At 27.9% G+C, this 17167-nt stretch overlaps 2 protein-coding genes across 2 annotated transcripts in view; one reads left to right on the forward strand and one right to left on the reverse strand.

The window, feature by feature from the left end:
• Window positions 1–14713, forward strand: part of LOC119670879 (ATP-binding cassette sub-family D member 3) — a gene marked incomplete at its 3' end in the record, with an annotated part of 31022 nt that extends 16309 nt beyond the window's left edge. The window contains 10 exon segments of the mRNA XM_038081313.1: window positions 7318–7430; window positions 10964–11154; window positions 11222–11319; window positions 11389–11569; window positions 11630–11912; window positions 11981–12078; window positions 12139–12229; window positions 12297–12516; window positions 13382–13556; window positions 13627–14713. Coding sequence (XP_037937241.1) covers window positions 7318–7430; window positions 10964–11154; window positions 11222–11319; window positions 11389–11569; window positions 11630–11912; window positions 11981–12078; window positions 12139–12229; window positions 12297–12516; window positions 13382–13556; window positions 13627–14040 — 1864 coding nt within the window.
• LOC119670880 lies at window positions 7498–8266 on the reverse strand. Its single transcript, XM_038081314.1, has one exon. The coding sequence runs from the start codon at window positions 8167–8169 to the stop codon at window positions 7603–7605; it is 567 nt and encodes a 188-aa protein (XP_037937242.1). The 5' UTR covers window positions 8170–8266; the 3' UTR covers window positions 7498–7602.
• Window positions 14714–17167: the final 2454 nt, after the last annotated feature.

Here is a 17167-nt window from a genome sequence, read left to right on the forward strand (position 1 = left end):
TATTTTGTGCCATTTGTCTTAATTCGTTAAACGATTTGCCAGTTTTATGAAGTATTGTTTTCGTTCAGCTGATTTTGGGTCTGCTCCTGTGTCGTATTCCTTCAGGGTATTAGATTAGCGCAGTGTGCGTAATGTCATCATATGAATTACGTAATGTATGCTCTATCCACCCATATTTTAGTTTTCGTATATCATCGTTTATATTTCTGTTGCCCGTGAGCCTCCATCCGAAGTTAATTTCGCAAATAACGGTTTATAAACGTTTATAGAATTATAAAGAATTGCCTGAAATTTAAAAAAAAATAATAATTTTGACTTCAATGCATCAAATATGTCTTAATTAAATTAATATTACTTAATTAATATTAATTAATTAATTAATATTAATTAATTAATTAATATTACTTAATTAATTAATATTACTTAATGAATTACTATTACTTAATTAATTAATATTACTTAAATAATTAATATTGCTTAATTAACTAATACTACTTAATTAATTAATGTAATATGTAAATAACTCATGCTAAATTGTAATAATCTTACATATTAATTATACTCTCATACAAAATATGTATGTAATTACCTAATAAATTAGAAAAATAAATAATATATAGTCTAATATATAGTCTATTTAGTGTAACTAGTGTAGTTATTTTTGAGTCATTAATATTTATCTATAAAATTATGTGATATCGAAATTTAACACAATAATCTCTGTCTACCTAATCGTATCAGTCTACGAAATAAAACTGAATAAAATTAGCAGACATTGATAAAAAAATAATCTGCATGTCACTATATATTGTATTATATTTTTTTATATTTTTTTAAAAAATGTTCAACAGACCTTTGAACCTTTTTATTTTTATAAGAAAAACTTAAAATTATAAAAATTGGATTCATATTTTTAGTACATGGTCTGAACTCAAGAATTTAGAAAGATAGCGTCTTCAATAAAAAAAAACCCCTGAAACACTCAACAATTAATAGTATATACCATAATATGTAAAATATGTAAAAGTATAAATATATATAGTATGAAAGTAAAAAGTTAAAAAAGTAAATGTTTCAATATTAATAAATAAATTGTGAATTATTTAAAATAAAATTTTATTAGATATTAAATTTATTATTAATACTTTCTGCTATATACATTTGTATTTTTATTATGTTTGCTGATATAAGGTTAAAAGGTTAAAATAAAAATTAATAATATTGAAATCAAGTTTCAGCGATTCTTTGAATAACAGAGACTTACGTGTTCTTTTCTGTCCGTATTTCTAATATCTTCTATTATGATTTCTCTTTATTGATTAGATTCGCAAAAGCGGAATTCGTAGATAAAACTTACTGGCGATTTTAATTTTTGAATTAATCAACATCGCCTGAGCTTAACCACAGCACATGTGGATCAAAGTCCAAAACTAAATAAAAATTTCCTAGAGAGAGAAGAATAACATTCAAAAAAAAAAAAAAATATGTTAATAAACCAAACTAAAATGATCAAAATTTGCAGACGTGTGCTTTATATAAAAGTAGTTATAAAATTTTTATAATTTTATAAAATTAAATAATTTCGTAGATTATTGAATATCATCCAAATAGGCATTTAAATAGAGAATCTAAATGTCTATGAAAATATTAACTTACGTGCGTCATCGTTTTATGAGAGCAACATGAATCGGCAGAAATATTTTGCTAAAATAAAATCGCTGTAAAAATATTAATATATTTTTTTAAATAATTTTTTTAATAATTAAAAAATACTTGTACAATTAATATCAGACAAATTATCACACTTTAATAAATTTAAGCAGTTGGACATTTTAGTTCACTTACTTTTTAATATTTTATCAGCTGTCTGTTATAAAATAATGTCATAAATGTATTATTAGGTTAAGCAGGAAGCATATGGCAAAATAACGCAAACCGATAAGGCTACCACACTTTTAATTAGGACCGATGAGCTTAAAAATATTGATTATTTCAAACCCAATATGGTTTATTAAGTATTAACGTATTTAGCTAGGAAGAGACCAAAAATCTTCGGGGCCGCTTTTCTTACCGACCTGATCGAGCTGTCATCCTGTAATATTAGTGACTTAACCAAATTCATAGAACTGTCAGGTTGGTTTTCTTTTATCTTATGGTAAAGTCGTAACGTTTTTCGGCGTTGGTCGTATACTAATCTTTCATTTCATGTACATACTAATACTATTTCTGTGGTACCACAATGGTCCATTATTTGAGCTCAAGTGGGCTTTTTAGACCTAACTATCAACTTTTAATATATTGTCAAATTACAAGTTTAAGTTTTTGTTTTAATTGTGTAAAATTCTGTCAGTGCAGAATATGAGATGAATCCTTTAGTCAAATGGTCGTAGCTCATTACGGAGAGACCATTGCAGTTCTGTCAAACATATACCAATACCTTGCTTGTTATTTCTGCCAGCTTTGTTACTGCTTCATGGAGTTTTATCTCTTTTTCATCTTAAATTTCGTGCCACAATATAGTATATTATTCACTTCTGATCAGCTATGTTATCATATGATTTAAATATATGTCAAACTTGTTCCGGTCCAATAATAGTTTGTAGATAAAAACTTGAGTCTTTAAATTTTTTTAACTTTGCATACCAATGTGTTTCCGAACATACTTCTTTTTGAATACAAATTTGTATTAATTTTTAGTTCTTTAGTCCCTTAACGATAGTTGTTCATTTTTTTATATCTACTGTTTGCATATTGGTCTTTCTGAAGCTTATATCCATAATTTTCTACATTATTCGGTAATAAGCTGACCAGACTGAAGAGCAACTTTCACATCAAGTTTTTCAGATTGAAATAATACCACCAATAATAACAATAATCTGGTCTAGGTTGACCAGACTGAAAAGCATCTTCCATAGGGAATTTTTCAGATTGAAAGGGTACTAATCATTTTATAGTAATTAATTATGACAGAGTATCTTCCCTACAAACATCTTTGCTTTCTAATAATTTTTAACATTTTAAAAATAATAATCATCAATAGAATTTTTTGATAAACACTCAAATGTTTATGCTTATATATATTATACATAACATACATATATTCTATATGTCTATATACATCTATATATGTTACAAATGTTACATACATATATATAAATAATTCTTAACAATATGACAACAATAAAAAAAACCTATATACATATAATATATGTACATCCCCGGGTATGTTGTGTACTCCAGAAAACTTGTAACTTTAGTTCTTAATAAATATTATTATATAATTATTATATAATAATTATTTTTTTATTTAATAAAATAATTTTTTAATATTTTATTGATATATATTTGCAAGCTTGTGGTTTTTCCCTGCTTCCAGTGAACTTCTTAAGTAAATTTGACTCAGTTGATTATCTTCTGGTATAATGTAGACATGACTAGCTAATTTAAACCTTTGTATTTTCAAGTATCTATCTACTATACCGTCACTCATTAGATTATTTAACTCATTATTGTATTTTATTTTATATATGCCAATGGATTCCTTGATAGAATCAAAACCAATTTGTATCATATATATGTATGTATTTATATTTTTTATATTCAAAGACTGTCATTAATTTAAATGCTTCCAATTTAACATATTAAAATTTTTGTATTCTTTTTAACTTATGTCTTCACTAATTTTATTTAATTAAATATTTCAGTACACTTTGCAACTCGTCATTCAGTATCTAACCTTCTAAATTTATTGCTCATACGTCCCGCCAAAGAATGAATATTAATATAAAGACACCTATTATATATCGCACAATATTGTCAAATAAGTGAACTTTATTTATGTTAATTTAAAAATGTACTCAGTTGTTGTTTTAACCATTCGTAAATATGTATGCTTTAATATCTTTACATACCATATATACCATTTTCGCAAATTTGAAGTCCAAATAACGTATGAAATAGGTTTAATGTATTTGTACCTACAAATGTTTACAAATCACTGATTCATATATTGTCATTGTCATTTTATTCCGCATATGTATGGGAGAACATAAAATTTCATTCTTGATAAGGTTATTGTTATCTAGTTAGGCTTGCGTTGGTTGACTGATTAAAACGTTCTGAAAGGGAAATGTTTCATTATAAACTTTTGCTTCTTGGAACATGTGTAGTATGTTAATACTCGTATACTTCATATTTTTTGTACCTACTAATGTAGCTACAAACTATTTGACTTTTAAAATAGTAAAAATTAATTTACCTGTTAAGAAAAACTTTAAACTGTGCAACAGACAAACACTTCTTACAGCTCTCATTAAAGTAATAAATTCAATTCGACATCTACTAAATAGTTAAATATATAAATATACATTCTTCTGACTAGACTTATAGTTTACCATTAACAATAACGGTGTTTTATGGAAGCTCGTCTTGAGAATATCTTCCCTCTTATTACTTATGAGTTTAATGCCGCTTAATTTTTTTCCGCATTTTCATCGTCATAATTTAATACTTAAGTTCTTTCTTGCTGAATAAGGACATCTAGATGTCGAAAAAATAAATCAGTTCTTTAGCATGGTAGTTATCTGTAGTGTTGCTCTAGTAATAGCATCTTTTAATTATTATTCAATTATTAATTAGAGGCTTTCAGAGTTGAAAGACGCATTATATATACTAATAATCATTTAGTTAAATATGTGTTTTGTATGATAGCCTATCAACAGTCTATGTTGTTGTTGTTGCCAGTGCGGATCCGCTTGTAAAATCCCTTTGGGGATTCGTCGAGATTGAGGAATGGCTCCGGAATGCAGACCCGGCCAGACTATAACCGGTATCCGGTCGTGGCCTTATTTATAAAGTGTTTTTAGCGATCCCGATTGGAAGCTGATATCATCCGATTGGGCACCTTTTGACTGCCATAAAACTGCAGCTTAGATTAGATAAAATTTTAAACGGGTTGGGAACTTATCACCACGTCACTGCATCCTTTGAGGATTATTGTGAAAAATTACCTTAGTTTTATAGACCAGTAGCTGTTCAAAACGCCATTATGTTCTTTAGAGAGATGTTGCTTAATTTCATTATAATGGGATAGGCAGTTAATAATTACCGAAGTCTAAGTCTGGCGAGGTAAATCGCGTACATGTTGTGTTTCAAGCGTCTTGAAATATGGTTAGAAAAAAGAAAAAGTAACTTTAAAATAAAATTGGAAGAAAATATAAAAATACCCTTATTTATGTATTATATACGTCTATCTCTGGATTCTAAATGTAAACAAAAAAATTGAGTGTTAGAAAGTCTTTCTACTAAAGACTCAGTTGAGTCGTTAATAAAAAAAACAAAATTGAAATATATTGAAGGAACTTTAATATTTATACTGACCTATCCATACTTTGTTATCATGACACACATTAATCAGTTTTATTATTTCTCTCAAGTGTTGTAATGGCATAACTTGGAATTAATAATACCTTTCGATACAAATCTAAAAATAAATATGTATAAAATTTTACTTAGTTATTCGCAATTTTTTTTAATTTTATTTTTTAATTTTATTCATCTGTTTAGATTAGTTCAATTTGATTTGTTCCATTTTTACATTACACAGGGTAATTAAGATTGCGTGTTGTATGATTAAATAAACACTTCTAATTTATAGTATGTATGGTATATATTAAATCATTTGTTGTTAGTGGCGGAAATGATTACAATTATTTGAATGTTCAGTTTCTCGAATTTTAAATAAAATTTTAATTAAATATATGTGCGAAATTTTGCGCTATGCAAGCACGTAATACATGGTTTAGTCTAGTACTTATTTCCGGTTATTCTTTTTGAAAAGATCTATGTATTAGTTAAACATAAAATGCTGAAAACCATTAGTTTAGATTAAACTATATCTTATAGTTTGATCCATTTTTAATACAGTGTGAACTGAATATAGAACCATGTTAGATTGATTAGCACTCCTATAATACTACCTATATGAAATAATACAGGCTTTAGTAATCGTTAGAGTAGTCTTTGATATTTAAATAGAATCAAATTTAGGAAGTCACTTAGACCTATGACCTATAGCGTTAGCGTATTGAATTGAAAGAGTTTCAAACATATAACATGAACATTTAATGACACTCAAATGGTCTTTTAAGTGATTTAGTTCGCTTGCAATGAACTATAATCCTCTAAGAAATATCATTAGGGTATTTAAATTACCTTGCGCAGGGGTCCCTGACAGAGCAATAGCAGATATGAAGTATATACTATATCTTACTCATTGAAAAAATGTCTTATGTTCAGGTTTTTCCGAATTGGTGCAACTGGGCACTTTCACTTTTTCTTAGCCGGGTTTCTACAAAGTCTCCTCTTCTGTTTGACTAATTTATGTATTCCTTATAAGCTTTGCTAATTATTCGATTATTGAACTAAGATCTGCATACCGCTCCGTAGGGCTAGTGACTGCTCTGAGATTAGATAGTGCTATGTAGGGCAGCTTCAGGGCTCTGTCCCTTATGTATTTTTTGACTTGATCTTTTCTGAGGTCTCTCAGCATGTCATTCGTGCGAATGCACCATGGTACTTTAAAGAGTCTTCGGAGAACCTGACTTTAAGCAACTTGTAGCTTCTGGATAGTAGAGTTGACAAATGCCGGTCTGATTATCTGGCTATAGATCAACTTATTTATTTTGTATATAAATTTTAAGATTCCTTTTATTTACTTTAGTGTTTGCATTCAGAAAAAATTAAACAAACTGAATAAATTTGACTTTCGTATTACTTTACATGTCATAACAGGGGAAAGAGAATTTATCGTTATCCATTCTTCCTGAGTGTATGACAGGCTAAAACAAAGGCACAGTTGACCATTGTGCCCGATATAGATATTTTTTATTCACTTAATGTTCGACTTTTTGTTCTACCTTTATTGACGAACTACATAAATATATATGTATTACATTTTTGATTGATTAATGTGCCTTATCGACAATTTCATAACTTCTGTTGACTAGTGAGAACTTATTATTTTTCAAAGAATTTTTATTCTGTATAGAATATAGTGGCTATCTTTTACATATAATCGTGTGAATTTTATGTGAAATATATTAAAGATAAATTATATTATGTTATTAATATCCAACTTTTTCATATGAATGCTCCCATAAACATTTATTTTATACTTAAAATCTGAAGTTTTTCATATAAATTAAATATTTGAGGATTTCCTAAACATTTAGAGATCTAACACTGCGATATAAATACTTAATTTAAATTTATGAAAACCTATAATACTTTATATATTTTGTTTATTCCTCTTCTTAGAAAACCGGGATATGAAGACAAAATACAGTACACAATAACGGAGAAGAAAGGGAAAAAGCAATCTAAAGCCCAGGTCAATGCAGTATTCTTCAAGCAACTAAGACAGCTTTTACGTAAGTTCGAAATATAAAAAAAGATTAATTTAAAATTCATTTAAATTATGTTTTTATTGTTATTGCGATTCAGCAAATTGAGGATTCTTAAATATATACTCTTATATATTCGTGTATAGTTATATATATATGTTCATATGCACATCGAAATTAGGACCAATTTTTCAGTTCATTAGTCATCGGAATCACATAAATAATATTGGTACATCTTATTTCGAGAAATTTTGGGACCACCTGTTAAGTTGTACCAATAATGTAGGCAATCCACTTTAACTTTCTTGGCAAACCGCTTACATTTTAGTTGCACAAAATATATATGATCGGTAGCTTGTAAAGCGTAGCATAATATGGAGAGACTGAAAGCAGTAGTTATCGTACCCAAAATAACTTTCTCATATTTCAGATAGGTACTCAAATCCAAACCCACAACCAAAAGTAAAGCCTTTGTAAGTCGTCCGATTATACGCTCGAAAGTACACCACATAACTAATGTTATGAATTCCGTGATCAAGACTGTCATAACAATTTCAACAGAGATTTGGATCCATTTTCCCAAATGCGCGTAACGATACGGATATAATTTAATATCTGATAATATATCCAACAAGGCAATGACGAAAATCCAACTGGAAATACCTGGTGATTTTGAGCATTTGTCCAAACTCTGAGTGAAAAAGAATGATGTACGAAAAATTAAGTGGACCACAGCAGTGAAGGCAATTGCTGCAAGACATGCCATCTTAAGGAATTTTTGCTATGACGCAATGATGTAATTTTGAATTTCTATCCTATGAATTTTTGTTCGAATTTCTATTGTAATTTATTTTTTAAATATCATACTTTTGAAAATTTTACATTTTACTTCAAGTAATGTAAAATATAAAATTTAATTTCTCAAAGTTTACTTTGCTATATTCAAAACTAAAATAGTTGCATTATCTTTTTGTCTATAATATATATCTATTATATATATAAATACAAACTATTTATTATTATTAGTGTTTTTTTCTTTCCTTGATCTATGCTCGTGAAAATTATAACTCTCTTTCTTTAAATTTAGAAACTTCTTAACAAAAAATTATTTGATTTTCATTCTAAAGGTTGAATGTCTTTTATACCTCTTAAATCGTTTGTTAAGCTTAGACAATAGACCTTAAATACATAATCTTCCTTGATCTATACTTGTGGAAAGTAGTATGGCGTAAATTGCACTCCTTATCTAATAGCAAAAACGCCTTAACAAAAAACGTTCTGATCTCCATTCTACAAGTTGAATATCCTCTGTTTCTTCTTAATGCTTCGAAAACTCAGAACTTAGATCTGGAATGCATAATTATTGCCTATAAATCTTGCCACCTTCTACAGAGTCTCAATCTAATTTAAATTATTTAGCTTCTTACCTTACCTTTCTACAACTTTACTTCCTTCCTTATTAAAAACTTTGTTTTTTAAAGGAAGAATGATTAATTTGTCTAAAGAACAATGAGTTGTTGAATCAAGAAACTCATTTATAGTTTCACTGGGTCTGGTTGGTCGGTTGGTTTCAATGGCAGGCCATTAGATAACTTCTATGTACCTCAATTAGCGATTTTTTGCCGTTTTGTTACCATAGTCTTCGCAAGAACCCTTTTATGTATAGAATAGTAAAGTCTAAATACATCCCGTTAAATTTAGATAATTTAATAGGTCTCTCGCCTTCACCGATGACTGGGTCTGACTTAGCGGAAATATTATTTACAATGCCTTTTTCAGGGATGATTTAGCAAAAATGATTACAGTAGTCTAAGCAACCTCTAGAAACGTGTTTGTAGTTTAATTAATCCAATACAGTATAATTTCAACTTATTGGAAAATATAACTTTAATGTTTTTGAAAATTAATTACTAATAATTATGAATAATAATAATAAGTAATCATGAGTGTACAATTTGTACTTTCAATCCACGCCTTTTTCTGGTATTTATAACTAAAATTGTTTAATTATCTACTTCCATATATATTTGCATATTTGTATTATCTTTACATCAGAATTTATTTTATATTTGTTTTTAATCGTATCGTATTAAATTGTATTATCAATTATTCTTTACTTTTTGTTAATTTTTTTTAAATTAAAATAGAGGTTTTTTTAATAATATTGAAGTCATTGGCAAATCATGTCAACAAGAAATTAAATTTCTTATTCCAAAATAAGATAATTCCACCGAGTTTTAAATTTTTCCCCTAAACCTTTCGTATTTGTCCTTTACATAAGTTAGACACTATTAAATTGTGCTCGCTTGCTTCTTATCCATTCCTTATCTTCACAAACAAATTCCTAAAGGAATAAAGGGGATAGTCATTAGAATAAACTACTCCTAAACGTAGAAAGCCACATTTGGTTGAACCACCATTTTTATCCTCTGAATGGCTGGTAGATATGTATACTACTTGTATATTTATGCTATCTGCTCTTTTTGTATTATGGCAATTGTGTATAGTTGTTTTGCACTCCTTTTAAAACTCTCTATGGATCCACTTTTGAAGTGGATATAATTAAATAAAGAATATCCTTTATATTCTATTATAGATATTACCATTATATGTGCTCAAATAAGCTTTGATGAGCAATAGGCTGCCATTACAGCATAACTTAGAATATAATGAAATATGCATAATGATTACATATTGAACATATTAGGTTGGATATGTGATAAGAATGCCGGATATGAGAGTACCGTTTAAGATTTATGAGAACGAAGTAGGAAGCACCAGAAGAAGAGAGCGACCAAGAAACAGGCTTAGGACCTAATGGACTGTATAGTCACGGATGATGATTAAATATAATGAAGAGAAGCTAGAATTAAGAGATATAAAAAATAAAAAAAAAATAAGATCTTTGGTTTACTCCAGGCTATAAATCTTTGAATAATAATATCTTAGTTAAGCGAAGTTTATACAAATACTGACAATAAGATTGAAAATGGTTTAAATAAGATTGAAATTGAAAATAAGAATAAGATTAATAGTAACAATATTTTTTGTGTTATTATTATGTTGAACCTTTTCCGAGTTAGTGCATCTGGACACTTTTACTCTATGATGGCTGGGGGGCTTCTGCAGAGTCCCACCCATCTCACTGAGTAATTTGAGTGTTACTCATAATCCTCATGATTATTCAATGATTGATCTAAGATCTGCGTACCGCCCCGTGCGGTTAGTGATTACTCTTATTTGTATATGTCATTTTCAGAAAGTCCTTACCATTAGCTAATTTTAGTAATGTCGCCCACCTTAACACACAATCCTTAAGTGCATAACATTGTTATGATTTTTATCATTTAATTATCTCAATTACATGAATAATATATAGCAATATTACGCATACTTTTTGAATTAAAAAGTTGTAATTTATTTTTAATGTCCTTAAGTTTTTTCTCACTCCATCAATTAAAGCATATCACTCCTCATCATGTTCTAATGAATCATATTGTACTCAGTTTCAGCTTCTTCAATAAACATTAACACTTATTTACAAAATTTTTTACTTACAGCAATTTTGATTCCCGGAATTTGGAGCGTTGAAAGTGGTTTATTACTCGTAATTGCTGCCTCATTGATTGGACGTTCAGTCAGTGACATATGGATGATTCAAAATGCCACTGTCGTGGAAAGCACAATTATACACATGAACAAAACAAAATTCAGATCTGCACTACTTAAATATCTTGCTGCCTTGCCAATGGTATATAAAATTCTAGAATTTTTAATTAATATTTCAAAAATTAAATAAATTTTTTATTAAATTATAGATTTCAGTTGTAACAAATATACTAAAATGGAGTTTAGGTGAATTAAAATTAAGATTTAGAACGAATTTGACACATCATCTGTACAATCAATACCTCAGGTAAGTTTAATAAATATAAAAATTATTAATATGTACTGACATTTATATTAATATTTAACTATTTTATAGGGGCTATACATACTATAAGATGTCCAATTTGGATAATAGAATAGCCAATGCCGATCAATTACTCACAACAGATATTGATAAATTCTGTGAAAGCGCTACCGATTTATATTCGAACATCAGTAAACCTGTTTTGGACATATTCATTTATGTTTACCGATTAACAGTGAATTTAGGCGGAAAGGTATTATTGATATTAACTAATAAATTTTTTTATTACTAATATAACCCATAACCTTTTCAGACACCTTCTGTGCTTATGCTGTACCTATTCTTTGCTGGCATTTTCCTGACCCGTTTACGCCGTCCAACAGGTCGCCTAACTGTTGAAGAACAAAAATTGGAAGGCGAATTCCGTTATGTAAATAGCAGACTCATTACAAATTCTGAAGAAGTGGCGTTCTATCAAGGCAATGTTCGTGAGAAACTAACACTTTTAGCTAGTTTCTCAAAATTACGTTCACATTTAAGAAAATTCCTAGAGTTCCGTGTAAGCATGGGTATTATTGATAATATCGTAGGAAAATGTAAGTCAAACTATAAAATCTATTATTAATATTCTATTTCAGCTTAAATATATAATTTAAACTTATAGATTTCGCTTCAATTGTTGGCTTTTATGCGGTCTCAATTCCTTTCTTTACCGAGAATCATCCTCTTTTATCTGGTGAAAAGAGTGGTCAACGTTTACAGGTAAATTCCTTGTGTTTTAACATACCTATTATATATATTTCATAATATTTTATGTTATAGGCCTATTATACCTATGGTAGAATGTTAATCAAATTAGCTGAGGCTATTGGACGTTTAGTCTTGGCTGGACGTGAAATGTCTCGTTTAGCTGGTATGTCAATGATTTCCTATATCTTTAATAAAGATGTGTTAATGAATATTGCATTTTCTTTATATAGGCTTCACCGCTAGAATGACTGAACTCGTAAAAGTACTCAATGATTTAAATAAAGGCACATATGAACGTACAATGGTTAATAATGTTATAAATGGTGAAAGCGATTTCGGTCCAAACAAGGGTGAAATGGTGTTTGTTGATAATATTATTAAATTTGAGAAAGTGCCACTTGTAACTCCGAACGGTGATATACTACTAAAGGAGTTAACCTTCGAAGTGCGGTAAGCATCATAAATTTCTTAATAGGAAATATTTAAGTAAATTAATGATGAAGTTATCCATTTTTATAAAGAGAAGGTTTTATAATGAAGAAAAAGAGTTTAAATAAAATTTTTATAAATATTTGAGCACACCGTGTGTCATAACTACTTTTTATTCATCGTTCGTATTATAAATTTAAAAATTGTATATATTGATCGATGATTTATTGCCAACGTATGTAGGTTTTTATAAGAGAAATCAAGAGTTTGCTTTTGGATAAGACTGAATAAGAATGAATGGACATATCCTAGAGCCATATAGAGAAACCTTGTAAACTCAGTAGGACAGAAAAATAATGCAATATAGCTCGAGTTGATATATACGTTCATGCAAGTAAACCGATGGGTTTTGTCAGGGGAAGTGGAACTGCAGTGTGACACACGTTTGTTCTTGACAAGTGACTGCTTAGCACGTGACTGTATCCAGTCATCAATTGAGAGTTTTACCTCTTATTATCCATGTTAGATAATAGCAACTAATGTCCATTGGGATATAACACAATATAGGCATAAAGATAGTAGTAAGGATGGAGAGAAAATATAAGTTATCAACTGAATATAAGTTGATAAACTTAACTAACACAAAGAAAATCAATCAATTGAGCGAATTTTATTGTTCCCTATAAATTCGATATTTTAAACCAAATGTTTTTTTGTCCATGTAAGCTTTAAAAACACCTGAAGTAAAAAATATTATAGCGAATATTGAAGATTACTTACTTTTATAAATAGTCAAGTTCAAAGCCTACATTTTCAGTATCATTGAAATAATTTTCTTAATCATTTATTTTACATATAATAATAAAAATTTCCTGTTTTTTTATAGTTCTGGTATGAATGTGTTAGTATGTGGTCCAAATGGCTGTGGTAAATCTAGTTTATTCCGCATACTTGGTGAACTGTGGCCAACTTGGGGTGGTAAAGTGACGAAACCTCTACGTGGCAAGCTTTTCTACATTCCTCAAAGACCCTATATGACATTGGGCACATTGCGTGATCAAGTAAATATTTTCTCAAATAAGAAATATTAATTCAAAAAACATAAATTTTATTTAAATATTTATTTTATAGATAATCTACCCACATACACGGGATGATATGGTACGCAATGGCAAAACTGATGAGGACTTAATGCAATATTTAGATGTTGTACAGCTAACATATTTGGAACAGCGTGAAAATGGTCTAAACGCTATCGAAGATTGGATTGATGTATTATCAGGTGGTGAAAAGCAACGTATTGCTATGGCACGCCTATTCTATCATAGTCCACAATTCGCTATACTCGATGAGTGCACTAGCGCTGTATCTGTCGATGTAGAAGGTCAAATGTATAGCTATTGCCGTGATGCTGGCATTACACTATTTACCGTATCCCATCGCAAGTCATTATGGACACATCATGATTATTACTTACAATTTGATGGTCGTGGTAGCTACGAATTCGGTCCCATTGATCAAGCCAAGGAACAATTTGGTTCATAAAACTACTAAACCTATAGTTAAAGCAACAGGATTGCGTACGTGGGTGTTATACATGGACATAGATTGTTGTATTGTAGTGTAAAATATCATCTCATATTTGGCGCAATTGTTTATTTTTTAAAATAAGTTTAATATTAGACAAAGAAATTCGACGTCGAAGATCATAAAAATATTCTTATAGTCAGTTTTCTTTATGCTATAGTAAACTTAATAATATAAAATAATTATTTATGTTTATAGTAGCAATATTAAACTGTTGAAATTTTATTTACTGAGCTTTATTCTGTAGTATTCCATAAGCTTGTGCCAACGCACAAATCGATAAGTTAATTTGTTAAATCTTATAATTTCTTTATTATTTTAATTTTGTAACTTATATGAATTAAGTTGGTGATCATTTTTAACTACTGTTTGAGTTGTAATAATATGTAACATGTGAGGCAAATATTGTGTTGATATATTTTAATTTAGGTAATAATAATTTTATAAACAAATTGGCAATTTTTTATATGCAACATACGTGTAATTGTGGTGCTGGAAATGTATTAAGAGACAACATTTTTATTTTGTTTATATTTATTTTAACGCTTCGTTATTTTATGCTTTAGAAAATGAAATTTTAAATATAGCAATTTTATTTTAAATAAAATTTATTATAAATTTTTTTTATAAAAACGCCCTTTTGATACCTAATAATTTAATTAAAAAATTTTTACAATTCAAAACATAAATAGTGACATTATGTAAAAATAATTGTAGACAAATTAATTTAATGTGAAACAATAATTTATGTAATATAAATTTTTAAACTAAATATTAATAAAAATTAAATATAAATATATAAATTGCTTTTAATTTTCTATATAAATATTCTATAATAAAATAAATTAATATATAGTGTTCATTGGCTACAATGAATAAAGTAATATTATTATACTCAGATACGATGATAACGAAACATTTGACAAAGTAGCTCTAGCTATCTTCATAGCACTTGGATCTTTTAGCGGATTATTCACTTGTCAAATTGTATCATATTAACTGTTGGAGAAAGCCTTATATAATATTAAAGGGCTATCTATCTAAACAGCTCATTTGAGTCACAAACAAAAATGTGGAAAAGTTTTTCAGTCTAAGCATATCAGAATTTTGATGGAATACTGGATTTTTAACTCAACATACTACCGTTAATTACCATTTTTTAAGGGTAGATAAACCGATTAATTAAAGAAATAATGATTCCGAGTTTTAAACTATAGAACAGAGCCGCTTTGGAAATTTAATCGGATCTTTAACAAAGAATTGTGAAAAATCCAACTTCTAAACTTTACCTCACTTGAAGAGAATGAATTAAATATTCACTTTAATTTCCTATAATATTGTATGTTAAAATAAACAAAATACATTTTTAATATATTAATATTTAATTTTAAAATGATTGATTGGTGATATGATTAACATTTCTCAGTCATCATACCCATTTTCCCATCTCTTTAGTGTTAAGTTAAAGTATCTGTTTTCCTACTCCTTTCCTAGAACACATCTTTAGTATTAATCTTATAATTGTCTTGTACACGGAATCATCATATTATATACAGGATATTTTTGTCAACTGTTTTTTTACTGTTTCTTCATCTCAAGTTTTTTCGCAATTGTTTCTGAGTCAGTTCTATATCAGTTCTCACTACATCAATCCAGCGAAATCTGTCTAACTGGTTCTAGATATTTTTGTCAACTGTTTTTTTACTGTTCCTTCATCTCTCAAGTTTTTTCGCAACTGTTTCTGAGTCAGTTTTATATCAGTTCTCACTATATCAATTCAGCGAAATCAGTCTAACTGGTTCTGTAAGATTTGTTTGGGTCTCCAATCCCGTATCATCTAACAAAATCAGAACTTTAGTATTTGTTTTAATTTAACGTAGTATAAATCTGCTTCTATAAGCGTTATCTTGAATTTCTGTTTGACTATATATGTACATATATCAATTTTACTTTGACCTAAGATTTATAGTTCCAAGCATAAAGAATTGATCGGATTATTGCTTTGTATGTCTGGTCAATATCTACATTTCCACAACAATTTTTAAGTTTCTGTAAAAAATTCAAAATGTGTTTAATACATTATTACAGTTTGAGTAGATCTGGAGTAGTAAACTCATGTAATGATGATAAAACTTCCAACTTGAGATACGATAGAAAAAGCGAAGAGATCTGTATTTAATATAACTTTTACTTTCTTTATTTAAATAAAACATATACTATTTATTGATTACTAATAAATTGTTTTAATTTTATTGATCATCTTTATATATGTATATATATATATTTATATATAATATAGTATTCAATTTGTATGTATGTTTTATTCGTATGTGTGTGCTTATATTTAGAATCTCATACTTGTACATAAATATTTTTTGTTGTTATTGTTATATTATATTTTATTTAATTTGTTTTCAATTTTATACATAAAGATTTCTATGTTAATTATTTATAATTTTATTGTGAGTTTTTCTAAAAATTTTGTGTATTTAATTGTATATAAATTTATTTAAAAAAGCATTAGCCACGTTTTACAGAAATTCTATTGATATTAAAGATAATCATGTATGTGTCTGATAATATATAATAGTGGTATTCACGATCGCAATCGTCGTCTTCATTCGCTCGGTAATCAAATGAGTTAGTAACAGTGCAAAGTGGCAACAATATTACAAGTTTTATTCGGTTACTCGGTTACTCGATCATCAGGTTTGTTACTCGGAATCATGAATAGCACTAAAAAGTTATTTCAAACTGATTTTAATTTTTTTTTACCTGTAAGGTATTTCAATTTCTGTTAGAAATATTTATGTTTATTTTTATTTTTCTTAAATATTATAATTATATTTTTTTAACAATATAAAATATTGTTTTTCATACGAGTTAAGTTTATTAAATAGTAAAGTAATTTTATTGCACTTTTGTTTATTTTATTTATTATATATATATGTAGAGTATATATATATATATATATATAGATTTATATGTATATTTTATGAAGATATTTTACAATTGTTTGTTGTATAAATGATACATTAGTTGCATAAAAAAATGCTTAAAGAAATCTTTTGTAGATACTGAATAG

This window comes from Teleopsis dalmanni, chromosome 1 (genome assembly GCF_002237135.1).
Source record: "Teleopsis dalmanni isolate 2A chromosome 1, ASM223713v2, whole genome shotgun sequence".
In the NCBI taxonomy this organism is placed as follows: Eukaryota; Metazoa; Arthropoda; class Insecta; order Diptera; family Diopsidae; genus Teleopsis; species Teleopsis dalmanni.

Excerpts from the sequence above, each read along its gene's own strand:
- LOC119670880 (XM_038081314.1), bottom strand. The coding sequence starts at position 8,169 with ATGGCATGTCTTGCAGCAATTGCCTTCACTGCTGTGGTCCACTTAATT.